General features: G+C 36.2%; 1 protein-coding gene across 1 annotated transcript in view; it reads left to right on the forward strand.

Moving 5' to 3' along the window:
• The first annotated feature begins 640 nt into the window (after positions 1–640).
• mms4 (Methyl methanesulfonate sensitivity 4) overlaps positions 641–22,531 on the forward strand; it is a 42,661-nt gene continuing 20,770 nt past the window's right edge. Inside the window, exons 1-5 of the mRNA XM_089232175.1 lie at positions 641–840; positions 5,606–5,759; positions 6,985–7,092; positions 13,242–13,388; positions 17,783–17,950. Coding sequence (XP_089088301.1) covers positions 737–840; positions 5,606–5,759; positions 6,985–7,092; positions 13,242–13,388; positions 17,783–17,950 — 681 coding nt within the window. The 5' untranslated portion in view covers positions 641–736. The remainder of the gene's footprint in view (positions 841–5,605; positions 5,760–6,984; positions 7,093–13,241; positions 13,389–17,782; positions 17,951–22,531) is intronic.

A 22,531-nucleotide genomic window follows, 5' to 3' on the forward strand; every position in this document is an offset into this window, starting at 1 on the left:
CTGCCATACGCCTCATAATTCCCCGGACATTCTTGGACATGTGTCTTGGCTGTCCCGACTTTAATGTAAGAATGTGTATTTCTAAAAACGCTAACTTGAATTTTTATTCTTTAATCAAGGATTGAAATTATTTATCAACTGTATTTGAATGAATGGCATTATGTTAATTACAGCTATAAATGAGAATATTCACCTCACATATTTGTTACGTCCAACGTTTTATTTCGAGGAATAAATTTTAATCCACAGCAATTTGCAGTAACGATTCACACATTCCCCGCCATTGGCGTTGTTTTTAGTGATTTTTGCAATAGTTAGCAACTTTTCTTATATTTGGCTTCGTTTATGGTGATAATTGGCAATATCCCGTATTTCTCTATCTTTTTCTTAAGCAGATATGGTCATTTTGCTCTTGAGATAGCCATAAGCTTCACAAACAGACCGCGCGCCATCTCTTACAAGTCAAAAAAAACAAATATAATCAATTTTCGTGACAGATTTAAAGCTATCCTGTCACCATGCTGCCATCTAGTAAGATATTATCAAATTAAGAAGTATTAAAATTGATTATTTTTTTCCAAATAAAAGGGATAAAAGAGCTTACTTATGAGGTTGACGTTCGGAACGCGCGGGAAATAAACAATGGTCCTGCAATGAACATGTGCTGAGACCATTTCGAGCAAAGCGCTTTGATTTCGAGCTTAAACCTTTTGTTTGTTTATTTATTTTCGATTTGATGATGGAAGAAGAGGTGATCATGATCGATTCCGATAATGATGAACAATTGGGAAAAAGATTGAAGGGCCGGTGTAACAATAATAATAATAATTCCTCTTCACAGTAAGTAAGGGCAATTGTGAGAATAAAAACAATTTTTACTGCTAATGTTGATAAGATAATATTTCGCAGCTCGAGGCATTGAGTTGGGAGTGATATAGGTTGTGTGCGATTTTGATGTTATCTGTGTGGTACTGGGGGGGGGGGGATATTTAAGCCTCATTCCCCATTATTTAAATATATAATAATAATTGGTAATATGCAACACACTCTCTCTCCCTCCCCTCTTGTCAATGGGCTTGAGTCCCATGCATATGCGACAATTGGCAATTTTCAGTCCTTCCCTCAATGCTTTGTTCAGGCAAGCACGGATCCAGAGGGGTAACCATAAGGGCTATAGTCCCTCCCGAGACCCCAATAATATGGGGGAAAATTTACAAGTAAAATATGGGATGATCGATGCAATTACACAGAAGGTCACTTCTCTTGCATACTGCCCGCCTCCACTTCCTTCACAGCTGAATATGTCTGCCTTTCCTCTATTTGCAGCTGAAGGAGCCTGCCTTCAGTCCATTTGCAGCTGAAGATGCCTGCCTTCTCTCAATCCGCAGCTGAAGATGTCTGCTTTTCCTCTATTTGCAGCTGAAGGAGCCTGCCTCCATTCCATTCACAGCTGAAGATGCCTGCCTTCACTCAATTTGTAGGTGAAGATGTCTGTCTTTCCTCTATTTGCAGCTGAAGGAGCCTGCCTCCATTCCATTCACAGCTGAAGATGCCTGCCTTCACTCAATTTGTAGGTGAAGATGTCTGTCTTTCCTCTATTTGCAGCTGAAGGAGCCTGCCTTCAGTCCATTCACAGCTGAAGATGCCTGCCTTCACTCAATTTGCAGGTGAAGATGCCTGCCTTCCCTCAATCCGCAGCTGAAGGAGCCTGCCTTCAGTCCATTTGCAGCTGCAGATGCCTGCCTTCTCTCAATCCGCAGCTGAAGATGTCTGCTTTTCCTCTATTTGCAGCTGAAGGAGCCTGCCTCCATTCCATTCACAGCTGAAGATGCATGCCTTCACTCAATTTGTAGGTGAAGATGTCTGTCTTTCCTCTATTTGCAGCTAAAGGAGCCTGCCTTCAGTCCATTCACAGCTGAAGATGCCTGCCTTCACTCAATTTGCAGGTGAAGATGTCTGTCTTTCCTCTATTTGCAGCTGAAGGAGCCTGCCTTCAGTCCACTCACAGCTGAAGATGCCTGCCTTCCCTCAATCCGCAGCTGAATATGTCTGCCTTTCCTCTATTTGCAGCTGAAGTTGCATTGCTCTTCTGCTGCTGAAGAAGCCTGCCTTCACTCCATTCACAGCTGAAGATGCCTGCCTATTCAATTTGCAGCTGAAGATATTCCTATTTTCTCTCATGCACGGATCCAGAGGGAGGTGATAGGAACAACCACCCCCTCTTAAGAGCTGAATAATATGGGAAAATTTGTCTGTTCTGTAAAATATGGGACGATTGAACAAACTTACACAATGTGCCCCTCTCGTCACATCGTCCTGGATCTGCGCCTGTGTTCATGCTGGCACCTCTGTCTATGTTTTAAAATCATAGGCGAATTTATAGTTTTGCTGCCCTTTACCCCCATCTAGTCTAATGTTTTCGAACAGCTATAGTATAGTCACTTTTGACAATGTGTTGCTGAGAAAAACGTCTGGAAGCACAAGATGTCACCATGAACATGGAAAGACCACACACACACCCCACTTTCCATCTTGCAGAGATATTGAAGCGTTCCCAAAAGATGGGTGCATCCGGAACTTTATTGAATGAGTATATGTGTATATATAAATTAATATAACAGAATAACAAGTGAGATTACAAGTGTATAAACCAGCAAAATATGATAAATCATGATCTAAGAATCAAAGTCCAGATTGATATTGGCACGTCTTGTCCAGTCCTTTAATGTTCAATAATCAATTGAAAGATGCGGGAGGGGGGGGGGGGAATTATACAAGCGTTCTTGGCACGTCTGGACTTAATAAGCAAAGTTCCATTGTTGGCGATCACTGCCATCAACCATGGTGGATGTCACCATAAGTGAAACGAAGTCATGCTTTCTTGTCAAAGGGGGGAAAAAACGACAAAAACAATCACATTCTCATACTAAATCTTTTCATCCTTTGATCGTCATTAGATCACCCCCCATGCTTATGCACTCTTTAGGTCAGTCTTTTGGTCACTGACTAACGTGATTCCTCAGGAGTGATTGTGAGACAATGCTTACAAATTGTAAGGCTTCCACTAACCCAAAATCCTCCTCCCTTCACTGTCAAGGCCATTATTTCGGTCATTCATTGATCTGTCACCTTGCTGTCTAGGCCACTCTTTTGGTTACTCACATGCTTGCATACTATCTAGGGCACTCACTGGCCTGAAATCTTGCTCTCTGGGCCACTCTTTCGGTCACTGAGCTGCTTGCACACCTACTACACCACTCTTTTCATTCCTTGTTCATCAGGTCACTCTTTTTCATTTCTAGCTCATGAGATCACTTTTCTCATCTCACACTCATTAGGTCACTCCCATGCTTACACACAGGTTAATTTTCCCACAATCACAGTCAGCACTATTGTGGTGACTTTTTCGTGTCGAAATTCACTGATATCCGAATTGGTATTTGACAGTTTTGGCAAACCCCTTTATCAACCGCGTATTTCACTTGTATCTAATTTTTTGTGTATAATTCCCCCCCCCCCCGCATCTTTCAATTGATTATTGAACATTAAAGGACTGGACACACACCACTTCCCATCTCAAGGAGATATCAAAGCATTCCCAAAAGATGGGTGCACCCAGAATTTTATTAAATGAGTATATGTATATATATCTATACAAATTTGTATAACAGAATAGCAAGTTCAATTACAGAGTATAAATCAATGGAATAATTATGATGAATCGTGGTCTAAGAATCAAAATCTAAATTGATATTGTATCATCCTTGGCACGTCTGGACTTGATAACCGAAGTTCCGTTGGTGGCAGTCCATCTGCGTTCGTTGGATGCCACAAGTTATAGTTGTGTAGGCCGTACAATGACAAATCAATGTCATGTTTCTATCACATGGAGTCCTGGTCCAAGTCTGCCAATGTTCGGTCACCAAAGTGTTTTAGCTCATTCTAGGCTTACAGTCCTGTTCCCATAAGTATCCTACATCTTAATTCTCCTGGGCAATTATAGGATAATTTCATCATTCCTTAAACTATATCGGCTGGCTACCTGGATTATGGGTGGCATTGATTCACCACGTTTACATGCTAAGTGTTTATTGTTTCTCCAATAAAGTTTGCCATTCAACGCCATATCAGTTTCATGAATTTCCAGTACCCCTACATGGACACATGTTGTAGACTCTTCCCTGGTATCAGCTTTACTGGTCTGGAAGGCTGAAATTCATCCTGCTTCTTCCATAGTCCACCCTTGTCGTGCAGCAAATATAGGTTATGGTCTAAAAATTGAATCGAACTTTGAATGTGCGAGAAGTTCGTCTGACTTTTTAGTATTCTTCTCTTGAATACTGTCATCTGACCAAAATGGGAACACTGTGTGGACATTGGCAAACATAGTACCATAGCGATCCCGTTATTGTAAATTGATTATTGTATATTAGATTGATACATGTTAAGTGCTATATCCTACTCTTCGCAGGCGATTGTGTCATTTACAAAACAGTTTCGAATACATCCGACCAAGAATCTCTTTAACACAACCTTAACATTATTTCCGAATGGTGCTCAACCTGGGAATTGCCCTGCAACTCCTCAGAATCAGTTTTTATGAAAGTTACTCGTAAGAGAATTCCCCACGATTTCCCTTATTCAATCGAAAACTCTTTTATCTCTGAGGTTTCCCATTATAAATACCTGGGTGTTATAATCTCTGCCGATCTCCACTGGAATCTTCACATTGATTATATTTCTTGTAAATGTTTCCAAAAACTTTTTCCTTCATTGTAACCTGATCCGTCCGTCACCTGTGCTTCCAGACTTATATCCTCCCTGTTCTCTCCTATGCCTGTGAAACTTGCCCCCCCCCCCCTCCATACTCAAACCAGCATAGGCAAATTAGAATCTTTCCAAAATAAGTCTACACGCTTCATTTTTAACTGCTGGTCTTCATCTGACTCTATTTCGGAGCTCAAGGTCCAACTCAATATCTAATCGCTTACCTCTCTTAGACTTATCTCTCGAATAACTTTTCTTTTTAATATCATTGCTTCCAATGTTCTAATTAAACCCTCATATTTCTCTGTTAGACTCAACCATTCCCAAAAATTAGAGCCCATCTTTGCTTCTTCAGATTGTCATGAATTTAGTTTCTTCCCAAGAACTATTATTGACTAGAATAACCTCCCATCAAATATTGTAGATTGCACTGCGATTTCCAAATTTTCTTGCAGCTTCTATCGTCCTTTTTGTGATACTTAATCACTGCATCCTCTTGTATAAGCCTTGATCAAACAATATTCAATAAATAAGTTAAATAAGTAAACCGAAAAAAAAGTTTTTACCAAACCTGATGCATGTAATAAATTGCATTTTTTGTGTAATTGTATGCGTTCTTTGTCGACCATCTTGAATTGACTTTCGCAAAGCCTGTGATTGTTTTAGTTCTGAGAGAGAGAGAGAGAGAGAGAGAAAAGCACATGCTTAGTTTTTTGTAGCAGTGTTGCAAAACATGAAAAAATGTTTCTCCTGGCATTAGTTGAGAATTAATGACTTAGTAATGTGAGAATTGATATAAATTCGAAATTAATGGGAATTTTTTTTCTGTCTCAATCAGGTCAAGCTATGGAAGCTTGCGATGCACGTCTGTTCACAGAGTGTCCTCTAGTGATGACAGCGATTCATCATCAGAGGTGACTTTCGTTTCTGGACGCACACACACTCCTTCAGAAAATGAACAGGCAGCACTGGACTTCGATGACAACGATGATGTAGGGAGAAATCTTTTCTGTTCATTTACATCAGTTTCATGGAGATTGTAAGAATAGAATCTCATTAATGCATTGAACTCATGTTCATGGGAAATATGCTACTGATCCCAAAAATCTTAATAACTTTTGTATCAATATGTACTAATCATCAATTAATACATATCTGTTTTCATCATCTCAATAGAATTTGTTTTATTTAGTTGATGCTGAATGACCCTTTGGTTGTTCATACTGAGATGCCACCACTCATTCACTTTAATGGGGGGAATCTCATGAATAAAAGCACTTTTCTATTAAAAAAATATTAATCTATGAAGTTAATTTAGGGGCTTAATGACCTTTCATGTTGTATAAACACAGATTTTTTGTGATCATGTTTTTTGCTTGTAGTGCATTTGTAGTTTATTCATTAATGCTTAATTAAATTTGAGCAATTAAAAAAAAGCAGTTAGGTGATATGAAAATATGCATTATTAATGATTTACAAGATTTGTTTTAATTAATAAGCAGTCAGTTAATTTTAATCAAAATAATTTGATTTAAATAAAAAAAAATCTGTTTTAAAAAAAAAACAAACATGATTTTTTCATACCCTGGTTTTTAGCCCAGTTGGACCACACGCACATCTTCCATTGTGAAGTAACTACAACCATGTGTGTGCTACAAAGAGCACAAGTATGGTCTATCGCCATGGGCCATATACTACAGAGCGAGTTATAAGAAAAAAAAGAACGGTGTAATGTTAAACATGACTAAAAGAAATGAAACAACTTCAATTAATAAAAGGTTTAAAAAAAAATGGTTCTTATGTTACATACTGGAGCATGCACAAATCTTACTCCTAGTGAGTTTGCTGATCAACTGGCAGTAATACTTGGCAACTACTGATGAAAAATAAACAATTGGTAATTATGAAGAACATTAGATGGTGAGATATCATAGCTTAACTGTGAGAAATAATAATAAAAAAAGAAGCTGAAGTTTATAAATCTAATTGTTTCCAAATGCCTTATAGATTGGATAAATATCTTTAACGGGCCTAGGCTTATGCACCCATGTAGGAAAAACTATACTATGGCTTATTGTGCAATATAACTCAAACGTGCTATATGTGTTGATTGCACTGTCTGAAAAAACCATTCAAAGATTTTCATTTCAACAAATTTGTATATGATTTTTCGCGAGAATTTCTATTTCAAATCCTGGATTGATTCTATTTGCCTAGGTATTCAAGATACCAGCTGGAGACCTAAAAGAGACAGGGGAATCGTCTGATGATCAAGATAGTATACCTCCTACGAGCCAAGACAAACAGCTTCAGAAGAAAGCTACAGTAATGCATTTTTTGAAAGATTGTTTACTTATTGATTTTGCTTTTATTCATTTTTTTCTTTCATATATATGCATCCTTATCATCTTTGCTGCCTATCCCAAGTTCTTACAAACTTTTCAGTATCTAGAATTATACCTAAATGAAACTTGAATGGATAGATTGCCAAATTGCTCTAAAAATGTACAAAATATGTGGAAGAAATTTAGTCAGCTCCAACCTCATTTGTAACTTTCTATTCATAATGCGTGCTATGCAAATACAGTGAAATGTCGGTATAACATTTCTCAAGGAAACAGAGAAACATATCGTTTTTTTAAGAATTATTGTTATAGAGGGTAGTATTTAGCTCATAGGTGTCAACTCTCCAACATTTCTACTCCATCTCTGAGACTTCAGAAAAATTCTTATATTTCCTGAATTTTCACCGGGATTACTAAAAACCCACTTTTTTTTGGGGGGGGGGGGGATTATTTCCAATGATTTAAATGGAAAAAAACAGGTGCTTTCTAAAAGAAAAGCTCAATGTAAATTATTGTCACCATTGCAGCAATTCACAAACAAATTTGTAATTTTTGCGGGAAAAAGACAAAACTCTCTCCAAAAGCAGGCCTCAGTTTGGCAGTCATGAGAGCATTTTTCTATGACTTTTAATCCTTTGCACTCGAGAGATGACTCTCGATCACCACTCGGTTTGACGCGATAATTCGAGTGGTGACAGTGTTTATTTAGGTTTGGTTTGGGCAGCATCGCTTCATGAGTGTATTCAGCAATACAACTGCTAATCTTTAATCTTAAATACGTCTTTTATAGATTTATTGTTATATATGCATCTACTTTTTCACATTAGTTCAAACTAGACAGTTGTGAAAATAGGAATATTATTTTCGAAGTTATGGAGCCCTATAAGCATGAAATATGATGAAGGAATCAGTTCAAGTGAAGATGAGTTTGATTTTTCGTTGATGTAGAATGAAATTACATCTATGCATAGACTACTTCATGATAAAAAGGAGGAAAGTAGTGAAGATAGCGATGGAATAAGAGGTGTAAGAAGGCGAAAAATCAGGGTAATGGATAGTGATTGTGAAAGTGACAGTGATTCCACAGGAGAGAGAGAAAATTCAGAATGAATAATGTGCATAGAATCCAAAGAAATACCATAAAGAATACTGTTTATATCCGGAAAAAAAGCAGCAGGACCACAAGTATCTTCAGACATAAAAGAACCATTCGATTTCTTCAAGTTATTTTTTATTTATTTATTTGAAGTATAAAGATATATAAAATGTTAAAATATAAACATTTTAAACATTAAATTGTGTGTGAAATCATTTTAAGTTAGCTGTAAGAAATTCATCAAATATGTGGAAAATCGTCTCGAGTTGCTGGTTCACCCGAGTGAGAAAGGTCTCCAGTGCAAAGGGTTAATTTATTTTTTATTTCTTTATTTAAATATATACTAAGCTACAGAAACAATCCAATTACAGCAAGGTAAGACATAGAAATGTAAATTGAATAAAATAAAACTGGATAAATGCAATACACAGAAAATAAAAACAGACACAAGTGAATACAAAATAAGTAAAATGAAAGCCTATATAAAATCACTGGTTTAATTAAAAACATAATAAGAACTCACAGACAACAAAACATTTAAAGAAAAAAAATCACTCATCATTCAGAGAGCTCTTTGAATTTACCAATAGGTGTTGCAAATATATCAAATTCATCAGGTGAACTATTATATAAAATACAAAATCTGTTAATAGCACAAGAAGAACCAATCGAGGTCCTGAAGAGAGCTATATGGAGTAATTTATTTGACCTGGTGTTGTACCATGTGACCAAGAATCCTATTATGGATAACAGAAAAGAACAATCAATATTACCATTGAGCCAGAAAAATTTCAAAAGACTGAAATTTCTTCTCTTTTGGAGTTTTGTAATTAAAAAATATTAGAAAATAAAAACAGACACAAGTGAATACAAAATAAGTAAAATGAAAGCCTATATAAAATCACTGGTTTAATTAAAAACATAATAAGAACTCACAGACAACAAAACATTTAAAGAAAAAAAATCACTCATCATTCAGAGAGCTCTTTGAATTTACCAATAGGTGTTGCAAATATATCAAATTCATCAGGTGAACTATTATATAAAATACAAAATCTGTTAATAGCACAAGAAGAACCAATCGAGGTCCTGAAGAGAGCTATATGGAGTAATTTATTTGACCTGGTGTTGTACCATGTGACCAAGAATCCTATTATGGATAACAGAAAAGAACAATCAATATTACCATTGAGCCAGAAAAATTTCAAAAGACTGAAATTTCTTCTCTTTTGGAGTTTTGTAATTAAAAAAGTTTGACGAAGGAAAGTTGTTGAAATTCTATTGTCATATGTTCTAAATTTCTTAAAATACAAATATCGCATAAATGAATTTTGTATAATTCCAATATTATCAATAGCATTATCGTAATGAGGATTCCAAACAACAGCTGCATATTCAAGTTTTTATCATATTATAGAGTTGAAAAGAACAATCATTGTATCCTAATTGGTGAAATTTTTAGTTATTCTTTTAAGCCAATCAAGTTTGCGATATGAATTAGTAGAAATATTGTTAATATGATCACGAAAGGTAAAAACAGAGGTATAGATTACACCAGGTCAGTAGCAGAATATCTTCTCTGTAAAGTATCAGGTCCAATATAATAAGAGTATAGGATAGGATTTTTCATATAGGTGAGAGGCATAACAGAACATTTGTTTATATTCAAGTGCAGATGATTCTCGGTACACTAGTGGTAAATGCAGGTTATCTTATCTTGAATAATAGAACAAGATTCAAATTTTACAATAAAGTCAAATATTTTAAAATCAGCAAATAATAAGCAATTATGAATAGAAGCTGCAAGGTCATTAATAAAAATGAGAAACAATAGAGGTCCAAGGACAGACTCCTGAGGGACTCCCGATGTTGCACAAAATCTGTCACTAATACTAAAAGCCACAAGTTGGAGAACAATAAACACAACACAAATATGAGATTCGATCACCATTGCAAAATATTTTAACTCAAGTAATCTCCAAGTTACAATCAAGAGCAATAGAACTAACTTTAAATTTATTTTTTGCTGCGATAAAAACACACAGATTACTGTACTATCGGCACAGTATCTATCATCAAACATTTCACTGTCACATATGTCTTATATAAGCCAAGTTTCCATTAGACATAAAATCATGGTTCCCAGGTAAAGAACCAAATTTTTAAAAGATGAAAATTTAGTTCTAAGGCCTCATATATTTTGATAATAAACATATCTTCTCTAGTCAATTATTATCGTTTGATCTCTGTTCCAAGTCTGAATTAGTGTCCACATTGGTTGACTTCTCAATTTGAGATGCATGTAGGTTCCCATAAAAGGAAGAAATGATGGAACCTTACAGGCCAGAGTTCACCGTTCCATAAAATATTAATGTCATCTTTATTAGCTTCAATATGGAAGGAGGCATATGATTTATATTTTGTTTTCATCTTGGTGCAAATGAAATTATTAAGGTTATTAGAATCCAAGAATTGAGCAATATCTTCGGCTGTACTATCAGGACTTGATGTAGATAAAAACACAGCTGATCCCTTAAGATGATTAACCACTTCTTTAAGAATCAAACTTTTATTTTTACCATTCAAAATTGGCTTACGAACTCAAGGTGTATTATTAACATCAGAAACTACTTTAGGCCGAGTTGAATTGTTCCAATTAAATGTTGAGGCATCAGTTTGTTGTTTATTCCGTAGAGCGTGACTGGAATTAGTATAACCAGGTGCAGAGGTTATATCAGGTAATAATTGTGGTGGCACTTGTTCTGAAAAAGTCTTTGAGAGAGTCAGACCACAGAAAGATTCACCAGTTACTTCAGTATTGGATGACAATTTAGCAACTTCCATTTGAACCATTGGAATGATTTGAGTGAGTTGTTCAACTTTGATAAGTTTGGTTCTCAATTTTAAGAAAATAACTTTTGATTAAGTTTGATAAAGCAAGAAAATTAGAGCTGACATCAGGAGAAAAATTATCACCACTATTAGCAGAAAAACAGATAGACTTTTCTCTTTCAATTAGATGCACATCTTCATACATCTTGGTTAACCCGGAAGATAAGAAATTGAAACGACACTTTTTAAAAGATCCAAATGAACTATTGTCACACATAGAAGAAAGCAAACTGCACATTTCCTCCAAGTATTCGTGGATTTTACGGTTGAAAGAGTTTCTACTCAGTGACGGCAGAGGGCGCTCATCTCAGACATCCTTTAATTTCCTCTGACAACCAAACTCACAAGTTATATCCTTGACGATGCTTCTTTTAATCATCTTAGAATTGAACACTTTTTTAATTGCTCTCTTTTGCAGATCCTTGGCCTGTCTTAACCTCTTACTTTCGATGAAAGCTCTTTTGTACCATTGTAGGCCTGATGCTCTCTGTGGCAAGATTTTTTAATGGAGAGATCAGCTCGTATTCGCACCTCAAAATTTGGGACCCCCCCAGAAAACCAAATAATTTCACACCATCCTGCAGGGGGCGGCTTAAGCGAGGGTGCAAGGGTGTGGTGCACCTGGGCAACAGGTTGTAAGGGGTGGCAGTTTCACTTTAGTTAGACTACAAAACTTTTAAAAATTTCACACAGTAAAAATTCACATGACAACACTTTTGAGCTGTATACCTACGTGACAACGCAGATGTTGAGGAAACTAGAGGGAATAGACAAGGCCTGGGATCGTGATATCAGAAACAGGAATGTAGGGGTGGCGCTCGAGACAGAATCTCTGCCCATGCTGGATGTATTTTTTGACTTCCTGCTTATCTGCTCCCCATGGCCTCAACATCCTGCGTCAGGGTCCCTAGGCCAGATTTTTCATGGGGGTTTTTCTATAGTTAATTTATAGTGTGAAAAAATGATAAGAATAGTCCCAGGCTGGAGCTTTGTGAGGACCATGCCCCACCTTCACAATTTATCCAAACTATTCCTAACAAGAAAAAAATTTTTTTTTTCAATTTCTTTTTTGTCCTTTCATCTTGAATTTGGCGCTCCTCCAGGGCAGACAGAAACTATTTTCTTTTTCTTTTCTCAAGTAATGAAACCTTTTCCACCCATTCACCTTGGAATTAGCACCCCTCTTGAGCTGTGCCTTATGCTGCCACAATGGGTTGCATAGCCCAAGAGCTGCCCCTGTACTCTATCACAAGGGGCAAGTGTGCGTTTTTGTTTTTTCTCACCTAATATTTTTTCCAGAGACTGATCAAATAAAGACTGAAAACATTTGTTTCTCACTTGTTCGGTCCCTGAAGCACCAGAAACACTTTTAAAATAGATTTCTTAACAAAAACCAACCTTGTTATACATCCTCTTTAAAGAATAAGCATGAGTGATGATGGCTTACCAATAAGTGCTGTTTTGAGGATTACGTTATCTGGCGTTATTAAGAACGGCTAAATGATTCTGGACCAAACAGCTGAAAAATATGTTTGAAAAGTGGAACATATGGTCACGAAAATTTTGCATGCTTAATGATGGTGTGCGGCTTTCTTCTGAAAAAAAAATCAGGTTTATATCAAGGTTCCCTGGACTGGAGCCCTGTCAGCCTCACGCCAGGGTCGCCATCAGAAGTGGCACATGAAGCTTCACACTCAGGCGGAAGGTAAGCTTGAGCTGCTCCTGCCCTCTGGTGACCAGAATATTTGCATAATTCTTCTGCGACATTAAACATTTGCATACTTACATGTGATATAATTACCTGCCACGTTTTTAATCCAATTTTTTTTTTGAAGCATTATTGTTTTTGACAGTGAATAGAACTAAGCCTATGTCCTAGAAAGCATAGGCAATTTTATAAATTTGACAGCAGTCCCGAAAGCCTACAAGTTTTTTTTCATATAATACTTCCCGACTGAGACATTATGCAACAGCATGTTGCATAAAAATGAACTTGTATGTTTATGATGTTGATTGATTTTTGTATCTATAGGCCCATGTATATTTGTTTCTTAAACTTTCTCTACCTGATAAATTACATGAAATAACCATGATGTGGAAGGATTAATGACTTTTATTTTTCAATTCAAATTTTGAAATAGAGGAAACGAGGTCCGAAAGCTCCTGCAAATTCTGAAGAACGTCTCAAGGAGAGAGAAGCAAAACGCCAGGCGAAGCTCCTGGAAAAAGCTTTGAAGAATGTAGAGAAAGAAGCCAAAAAAAGTGCCAAGCCTGAGGAATGTTTAAAGGTTCATTACGTATATATATTTTTTGATGGTGGTGCTGACATTATATAGTTTCCACATACATATGTATAGAGGTTTATTGCATTGGATGGAAGTCTACATGCCTCTTTAAATAAATAATTTGAGTAGGCTGTGTTGAGACCCAGACATAATTAGACCAGACATGGGGAAGGGGGGCTGCAATACAGTTTCCTGAAATTTTGGTGCCTATGCCTTCTGCTATATGCATGTCATGACTGATGGAGTGGTCCTTCTGCTATGTAAATCTTGTGATAAATAAAGAATGGTTTTTGTTGCGCGTGCTCGAGCATCCTCAGCACCCCCAGCTCTGATGCTACTATTTTCCGTAGATGAATTTTGATTCAATGGATTTCCTTTTTGGTGAATTGTTATCTGTGAAGAATTTTCCATCAATGAATTTTACTTTTTGTGAGTTTTCTGACCCTGCTATGAATATCTCGTGGCATGAAGTTTTGGTTCTCGGGGTCCTTCTGCCAAACTTGCTGACATGCAGACATTGAGTATTGTTGTTTCTTTATTCCTTGTTTTAGTTGCTTGTTTGGCCAGCCTGTCAGCTTGCTCATTGCCCCACAGGCCAACGTGTCTTTTAACCCAAGATAGCTGTGTTTGCGGATTCTTGCATGGCTGCTCTTTCACTTGATTCTTGTCCCTGGTTCCTCCAGCATATCCCAGGAAGCCATAAGATCCCTAGCTGAGGACCATTGGTATAAACCAAACCCATATTACATAAGCAAATTTTACACATTTGTACATTATTGTACCATGAAAAACAGAATTCTACAACCTAGAGGAGGAGAGGGCAAGAAAGGTTTTGTAGAAATAGTTAACCAAATGACACCAAGCTGAATAATTAGCTAAGAGTGCCAAGTATTTACATAACTCTAATAGTCCGTTAGTAAGAAAGTGACTGTAATTTCATGTCGTCATTTGACTCTCAAAGAATTATCACACATTTTAATTCTAATTTTGTACCCAAGGGAGAGATGTGGATGATAAAAGTTTGGGTATTCTTGGCATAGTTGGGAAAGGCGGAATCATACCCTCGAGTTATATGTAATTGATAAAGGAAAACATTTTCTCTCAATAAAGCATTATATTCTGTTCATATTTGACATTGTTAAAAATTAGAGGAATATCACCACTCACGTTTGAAAGTGAGTTTCATATAGAATATCCCAAAATTACAGTAAATCTATTTAAAAGCTGGTAAGTCTCTCAGTTCAGAGTTAGACACAATGAATACGAATGTGTGCTTTCAGCTTTTCTTTCAAAAACTATTCTCTTAAGCCATTTTTAGGCATTCGAAGGATTAATTTTTCTCTTTAATTTGTAAATTAGTAACACTATTGTATGTTGTCAAAAATAATAGGGTGTACCACTTCCTCCTCGTTAATGAGGATCAAATCCTTAAGTATGTTGTTTAGTCTTCAGGAAGCTTAAGGATTGAATTTTTTAAGAAAATTATTTTCTTTTTCGAAACTTCTATTCCGGTTGTAATATTCTGTCGAGCAAAGGATTATGATTGTCGAGCAAAGGATTTGATGTTATTGGCAGGGGGGGGGGGGACCTCCTGATATCTGCTATGTCTAGGGCCTCTTAATGTTGGAAACAAGCTTTTGCCTACTTCACCGAAATAGAAACTGAATGTTAATGCCATTTAGGCCAGTGTAAAAGAGAGAAGCAAATTCCGAAGAGAAAATACTTAACTGTTGAAGAATCTTCATAAACAAACTATGTAGCGTGACTAGAGTGATTTGTTGAGCAAAGAGTCACGTTTAAAAGAAAATGATGTATTGGGGGGGGGGAAGCCATTCCTTGACATTTCGTATATCAGAACAGAACAGTCCGAGCACGACCAGGCTCTGGGTTCTGTTGCTTACACAATTTTACCTCATTGCCCCAGAGGATGTGGTTGTGATGGAGAAAATTCTGAAACATAAGAAGGGGAAAAAAACAACTGAAGTGCGAAAATGAACAAAGGGAAAAAATCACAGAGCTCTGGCGCATGGGACCCAAAGGACTTCGAGCCATGATCATTTACATACAATTAAAAAAAAAAGCATGTACGAGGTTAGACAAATGTTCGAAAGGACAGGCTGTGCAAGTGAGATTGAGGCTCCCTTTTCAATGAATGAACTTGTTCATGAACAAAGTTCACCTAATGAACCTTGTGACAATATACATTCATTTGAGATACAAAAATGTAATTCACAATGTGCACATGCAAAAATACAAAAAATCTGAGGCCCTATAATGGAACCCAAAGGAGACCTGGACCCAACTCATGTTGTTACTGGTTTGGCATAAGTTCTGGGTCTATTCTTGTACGTTCAACTGGATCTCTGAGTAAACACATATTGTTTTCAGTCTAGCTGATCTGGAAACCACTGTAATGTCTGAGCCCACCCTTATTTCGTCATCATCATTCGGGCTCCCTATTCTTTAGCACCATTAATTTCTTTCTAATAGAGTTCTTAATAAATGGAATAGCTTACCTCTCTGGGGGTAGTATATTCTAACACAATTTTGTGTGTGTGTGACACACGTTTAAAAAGAAATACAATAAACGCTGGGGTAAATCGAGAAACTATTCATTCTTAGATAAGATAACCATAAATATTTTTATGGACATTGTATAATATTTTATCATATGCATAATAGTTTTATTTTTCATTTTTAATTGGGTTGCTCTATTATATAAATATATTTTTAGGTATCTTTACTCAGCCACCTTAATGGGGCGTTTGCCTGTTGTGGCCTAGTATTTGTATATGTTCCTTCTGGCTTGGAAAGTGATACAACTAAGTAAAATGAAACATAATTTACACGCACATGCTCATTTTTTAATAATATAAGTACTTTAAAAATAGATTGTTATAAAAATCAATTCTGTATATTTAAAAAAATTGAAATTTGACTGCAATTACACGTAGTTAAATGTATGTGAACAAAAATATGTTGATCGTTACTAGTTTATTTTTTCTTCATATTATCTTGGACATTGAATTTAACGTGCGTGATCTTTATCTTGGATATTGAATTTAACGTGCATGATCTTTATCTTCAAAAGAGAAGGGCATACAGAGAATACAAAAGTGGAAGATAACATTGGCTCTGATCCAAAATCATTTTTCAGGTATGCCAATAAAATGGATGTAAGAGCACAGTTGCCCCCTCCCCCTCGAGATAGAAGGATCTAGGGTAGAGAGCAATGTTGGGATGTGTAGTGCTTTCAATGTTTTTTTTCACGTCAGTCTGTAATAGAGAAGGTGATATCCAAAGAACGGATGTGTCATGGTGTGATAAAGCCCTTGACGATATTCAGGTGCTTCCACCCGAATATCATTACGTTTAAGTACTTCCATGTTATATTTAAGTACTTCTACATCTTTTTTCATGCGGAGGTACTTAAACTTCTAAAAACTGCATGTGCAAGCAAAGCACCTGAACCAGATGATATTTTTCCTAGGGTCCTTAAGGAGTAAGGGTAGTAGGGAAACCACGTTGCATTATCGTCCAATGAGTTTGATAAGCTCCCACTCAAAAACTTTATAAATTATTATCAAAGGTGAAGTGGATAGATGAGAATAACATAATATTGGAAAATCAGCATGGGTGCAGGAATGGGAAGTCATGTGTAACCAACCTCCTTTGCATCTATGATCACATGACTAATGCTTTGGGTAATACTTATTAATGCTGAAACTCATGTTTCATTCATTTGCCCATGAATGCAATAATATTCAAGTTCATCAATAGCAAGCCCCTATTGCTTAGATTTTTGACTACCCCCCCCCCTTCCCATAGCTTCATTTCATCTGCGAATTTGCTAACAATCTCATTGATATTCTGATTGAGTTTATCAATAAAAAGTGAAAACTATGGGACCAAGGACACTTCCTTGAGGGACTCCACTTGTGTGTGTGTGTTTTTTTTCCCAACACATTGTCCCTCATGCCAGTCTTATGCAAAGGCTTTAAGCGTTTACAATGTTGTACCTGATTGAATACCATTGGAAATCAAGATACACAAGGTCTACATTTTTGCCTTTGCCCAAAGACTTAGTGACATGGTCATAGAAAGAAAGAAGAGATTAGTTATACACAACTTCCCCTTCCTGAATCCATGCTGGTTGTCCGCCAATACATTATTCTTGCCTATCCACTTCACCTGTTATCTTGTTATAGTAATTTCTAAACTTTTTGAGAGGGAGCTTGTCAGACTCACGGGATTATTTGGCTTCTTCGCTTTAATAGCGATCCAATTGTCCTTCACCTTGACTCTCATTATCGTTTCAGCTCTGATAATTATTATTTTTTCAATTAATTTTTGGTTACATGTTATTTTACATGTAAACATATTTTACCATATTCCAGTCTATGCAGTTGTGTCTGGATGTAGGATTTATGGATGTTCTCGGTATTCAATCTGTATATGATGTCTTATTGAACAGCGAACTACCATATGTGCATCAAATAAATTCCATTTCTCTCTCAGTAAAATGGCTTCGCAAAGTTGCTGAAGTTGATGTCGTGGAAAACCAGGTATTTATTATTATTTTAATGCTTTGCTTCTGCACTATCATTTCTCTGATTTCATATCACTGTCATCCTCTAATGATATTTTTTTTTTTCGTATTTTTCTGAATAATGTCTCTCTCCCAAGTATTCGAGATGACAAAGTACAAAGCAATTTAGTAGACAACACAGATTTATTTTACATAAAAGCTGTTACACGTATTCATAAGCAGTGATTTGAAATACGAGCTATATAAATAGAGCACAACTGACAAATAAGACCTTATCTTCTGACTAAAACTCCACAAACTCCTCTTAATTCCGCTGAAGCGGGGCCACTATATAGGTAAACGAAAACTTCTAGAATAATCTCAATGATTCTCACAAGATCTTAACTTTTCTTGGATCTTCACTTTGCCAAATCCTTGTTGTCACCAGACTTGCCAAGTTTGTTGTCAGTTTGGCAAGATTTCGCAAAGAAATGAATTAATGATTATTTACGTATGAAAAATTATATAATGTAAATAGTAATTTCTTTTATCATGTATTATTTTCATAACAGTATCTTAAGAACCATATCAACAAATCACATTGCCACCGAGTTCAATCTGGCTTTGCACTCAGTTTTTTCTACAGATCCCTCTTTCCCCCAAATTACATTTTTACTGATTCCATCTGTAATTCAAAACCAGTCTTTTCTTCCAGAGAAAGTACTTTAAAATTATTGAAAAAACTAAAAATCCTCAGTCCATTGGTCCCAATAGAATTCCAAATATCATTCTCAAATTTTTTTCAGGAGAGATATCTATCTTTTAATTTTTTCAATGCTTCTTAAATACTCCCATCTACCCTTTGACTGTGAAATCAATAAAATTATTCCAATTCACAAATCTGGTCCTATTTCCAACCACCCCCCCCCCTCAATTTCAGGCCCATTGCGTTACCTCATCCTGTTGCAAGATTTTACAGCATGTTATATTTAAGAAAATTCAAACCTATTTAGGCTCCATTACTTTTTCTTTCTTAACCAACACTGTTTCAGACATTCCTTATCTACTTCCTTGCAATTTTGGCCCTTCCATTCATGACTTATCGGGATCCATTGGCAATAAATCACAAACTGACATAATTTTCCTTTATTTCTGTGAAGCATATTATAAAGAGAAACAATCTCCCCTTAATAGGAGGCTGCCCACCGCACAGCCCTGTTCAGCATAAACATATGCTTCCAAAAGACGAAAATGCTTGTCCTCTGCAGCTTAATGGTAGAATACTCACTCAAACTGAGAGGTTGGTGGTTTGACACTCCACAGAGGAAAGTGAATTTTTTTTTCCTGAAACTCATCTTTGTTTAGTATTCAGTCATTTGTACTTTGTATGATAAAGTTCCCCACAACAGATTACTCCCCAAACTCTGTAATCTTGGCCTGAATGCTCAACTGCTCAAGTGATTGGAAACTTCACTAAAAAATCACAAACAGTTTGTCCACTTTGAAAACTTCCTATCTCTGAATGTAAACTCGGGTACTCCTCAGGAATTGGTCCTCTTGCCTTTATTGCTCTTAATCTATATTAACAATCTTCCAGAAGCCCTCAACTGCAATACTAGATTCTTTGCAGATGATTGTGTAATATAACTCACCATTGTCTGATCAAGCACCTCTCCAACTTGATCTCGATTCCATCTCTGACTGGTGCTCTTCATGGCAAATGCCTCTTTACAAATCAAAAATAGTTTTCATGACAGTTACACTTAAAAAAATCCCCCCCACAAAATTAATTGGTGATGGCTAACTTGAATCAGAGGTGTGCACAGGGACTAGTGGGGGCATGCCCCCAAAGATGATTAAAATTTAAAAATATTTTAAATAAATTTAGAACATGCAGGCCTATCATTTGGGGGGTCAGGAAGGGGGCCGTTGCCCCCGTCTTTTAAAAATACACTAAATATGGTATGTATATATATACACACATACATTCATACATTGAGTACATGTTCTTCCCCCCCCCCTCCCGGAAAAAGTTGAAATGATGTCCCTGGTAACATGATTAAAACATTGAAAGGAAATGCATCTATATGCTGTCTCAATCAATTTCTGTTAAATCCAAATAGCTTTTTGAAGGCTGGTAACCAAGAATTTTCTGGAAAAGATTCATTGTGCCCCTGCCAAACCCGACGTGCCCCCTCGAAACATCAATCTTGGATATGCTTCTGACTTGAATGTCTGGATTTTTCCCCTCCTTAGAAAAATCCTACAATTTTATTTTCATTTATACAAAAATTGCCACGTTTTCAAGACAAATAAATTCAATTGGTCAAATGGTCGAAGCGTTTCAGCTCTTCAATGGAGAGCCGTCATCAGGACCTCGTGGTCAGAATTCACACGAATGAGTCGTGGAGGGGTGATGTTTACGTCTGGTCGTCCGAAGAGTTCGCCTTTGTATTTGCTGCGTCCGAGTGGTCTTTGGATGCGAATTGGGAAGCCATCTGTTGCAAAGTGTTGAAAGTTTTTTCACGACTGAGTTTAATAAAGCCTGTCCAAGCTGACTTTCAACACTTTGCAACAGATGGCTCCCCAATTCGCATCCAAAGACCACTCGGACGACCAGATGTAAACATCACCCCTCCACGACTCATTTGTGTGAATTCTGACCACGAGGTCCTGATGACGGCTCTCCATTGAAGAGCCGAAACGCGTCGACCATTCGACCAATTGAATTTATTTGTCTTGAAAACGTGGCAATTTTTGTATAAATTAAAACCAGGCAAAGTTTTTCAATTTTGTGATAATTTTATTTTCATGTATGAAAAATTCCTACTTTTTTTAAAAATTTCTTTTATTTCTGTTTCTGTACAGTTTTTGTAAGGAGTTCAGATCCGTGAGTATTCTTATTCAACGATTGTTATGGCTGTTGATATGAAATATTTTTGGCTCCTCTTCGGCTTTTCGTCTTAAAGGGTTTAACTATACGCCATAAAGATACACAGTACAGTCAAAAATGTCCATACTTGCGATAATTTTGAACTTTTCACTGAAAAATCAGGCCCTCAATGAAAGTTGGAATAAATTTAAAAAAAGAAAAAATATCCACATTCTGAAGGCCTTTAGGCCTTTCTTTAGGCCTTTTATATTGATAATTTGAAAATTTTGGGTGTACATTTAATACCTAAAAAAAAGGCATTTATCCCAAGTTAGGCATGGGTACCCTAACTTGAGACAGTATAGTTTTGTGTGTTGTTTCATGTTTAAGTGCCTTAGTTTTAACTTGGCACCAATTAAATATTTTTAAAAAGAAATTCCAAGGCAATACTAGATTTTTTTAATTCGTTCCTACAGAAACAACTCATGTTCCACAGAATATGCCACAAGCCTTACAAATGTAAGTAACAACTAACAAACATGATTCAGAGAAACTCTTGGAATTACAATACAGGCAATATAAAAGAAAAGAAAATCAAATCAACATGTACAATAACAACATATGGACACAATTGAAAGTTCAATATGGCACTAGTTTATGGCCGTAAGGTATCAATTCAAATATTAAAAAGAAAAAAATAATAAATTATACACACTATACATATATTAATAGATAATTATATACGGTTACACATATGCATGAAAATAATGAATAAAGATTATATTCAATAATAAAAAGTAAAAGAAAAGAAACAAATAGTAATTACATTGGTGTACGCAAAGGGGGGATGTTTGGGGTTTTAACCCCTCTGAAGCCGAAATTATAGTGTTACTTTGCAGGAAAAACATAAACCTCCCTTAAGAAAATTCTGCGTACGCCTATGAGTGAATATAATGAAAAATAAGATTAATTATTTATTCAAAAATCAAAAACATTACTTGCAAAAAAAAAAAGAGAGAGAGAGAATGAATGCACACATGTACACACTGTATATACAAGTAATAACACAACATTACTAGATTGGAACAGTTCGGAAATCATTCTGTTCATCAAAAATAACGTGTTAACCTTTGTGACAAAATCATGAAGTTCTCTGGTAAGAAAATAGTACACATTAGACCACACATTCAAAAAAGGGACAAATGACCTTAGAAAGTAGGAAAACTTGAAAAAAAACTAGAAAAACTTGAACCAGAACAACTTCAAGTAGAAAAACGAACAAAATTGAAAGACATTATGTGTGAAGCAACTTTGGCTGACATGAATTAACAAAGAATGAAATATTGAAGTGTTTGAAAAGCTGGAGGACAAAATTATAGCACTCCTGTATACTTTTATTATACTCTGGGAAATTTATTATTTGGCCATAAAAGAAGAGTGACCACATCTGAGGGTTGTCCCTTAAGAGGGGTTTTACTGTAGTTCGTTAGAAAAGCTTACAGATTTTCAGGAAAACACATGGAAAACTTTTCCTTAACCAACCGAAACACTTTCGACACCACTGAAACTATCGTGAAATGTTAACACAACAAGAAACAAACGTGATGATCTGTTTTAAATGCACTTTGCACCAACCACCAGAGCTACCAACATATTAAAATAAGACGCTCCAAATCTTCTGAAGTTGGGCCGCTGTCTCAAATATGAGCACTTGACTGTATCACATTTTTTACTGAAAAATTCTAA

The sequence above is a fragment of the Pholcus phalangioides genome, unplaced genomic scaffold, assembly GCF_987345545.1.
Source record: "Pholcus phalangioides strain wild (caught in Gottingen) unplaced genomic scaffold, Ppha-v1.0 ptg000005l_1, whole genome shotgun sequence".
NCBI lineage: Eukaryota > Metazoa > Arthropoda > Arachnida > Araneae > Pholcidae > Pholcus > Pholcus phalangioides.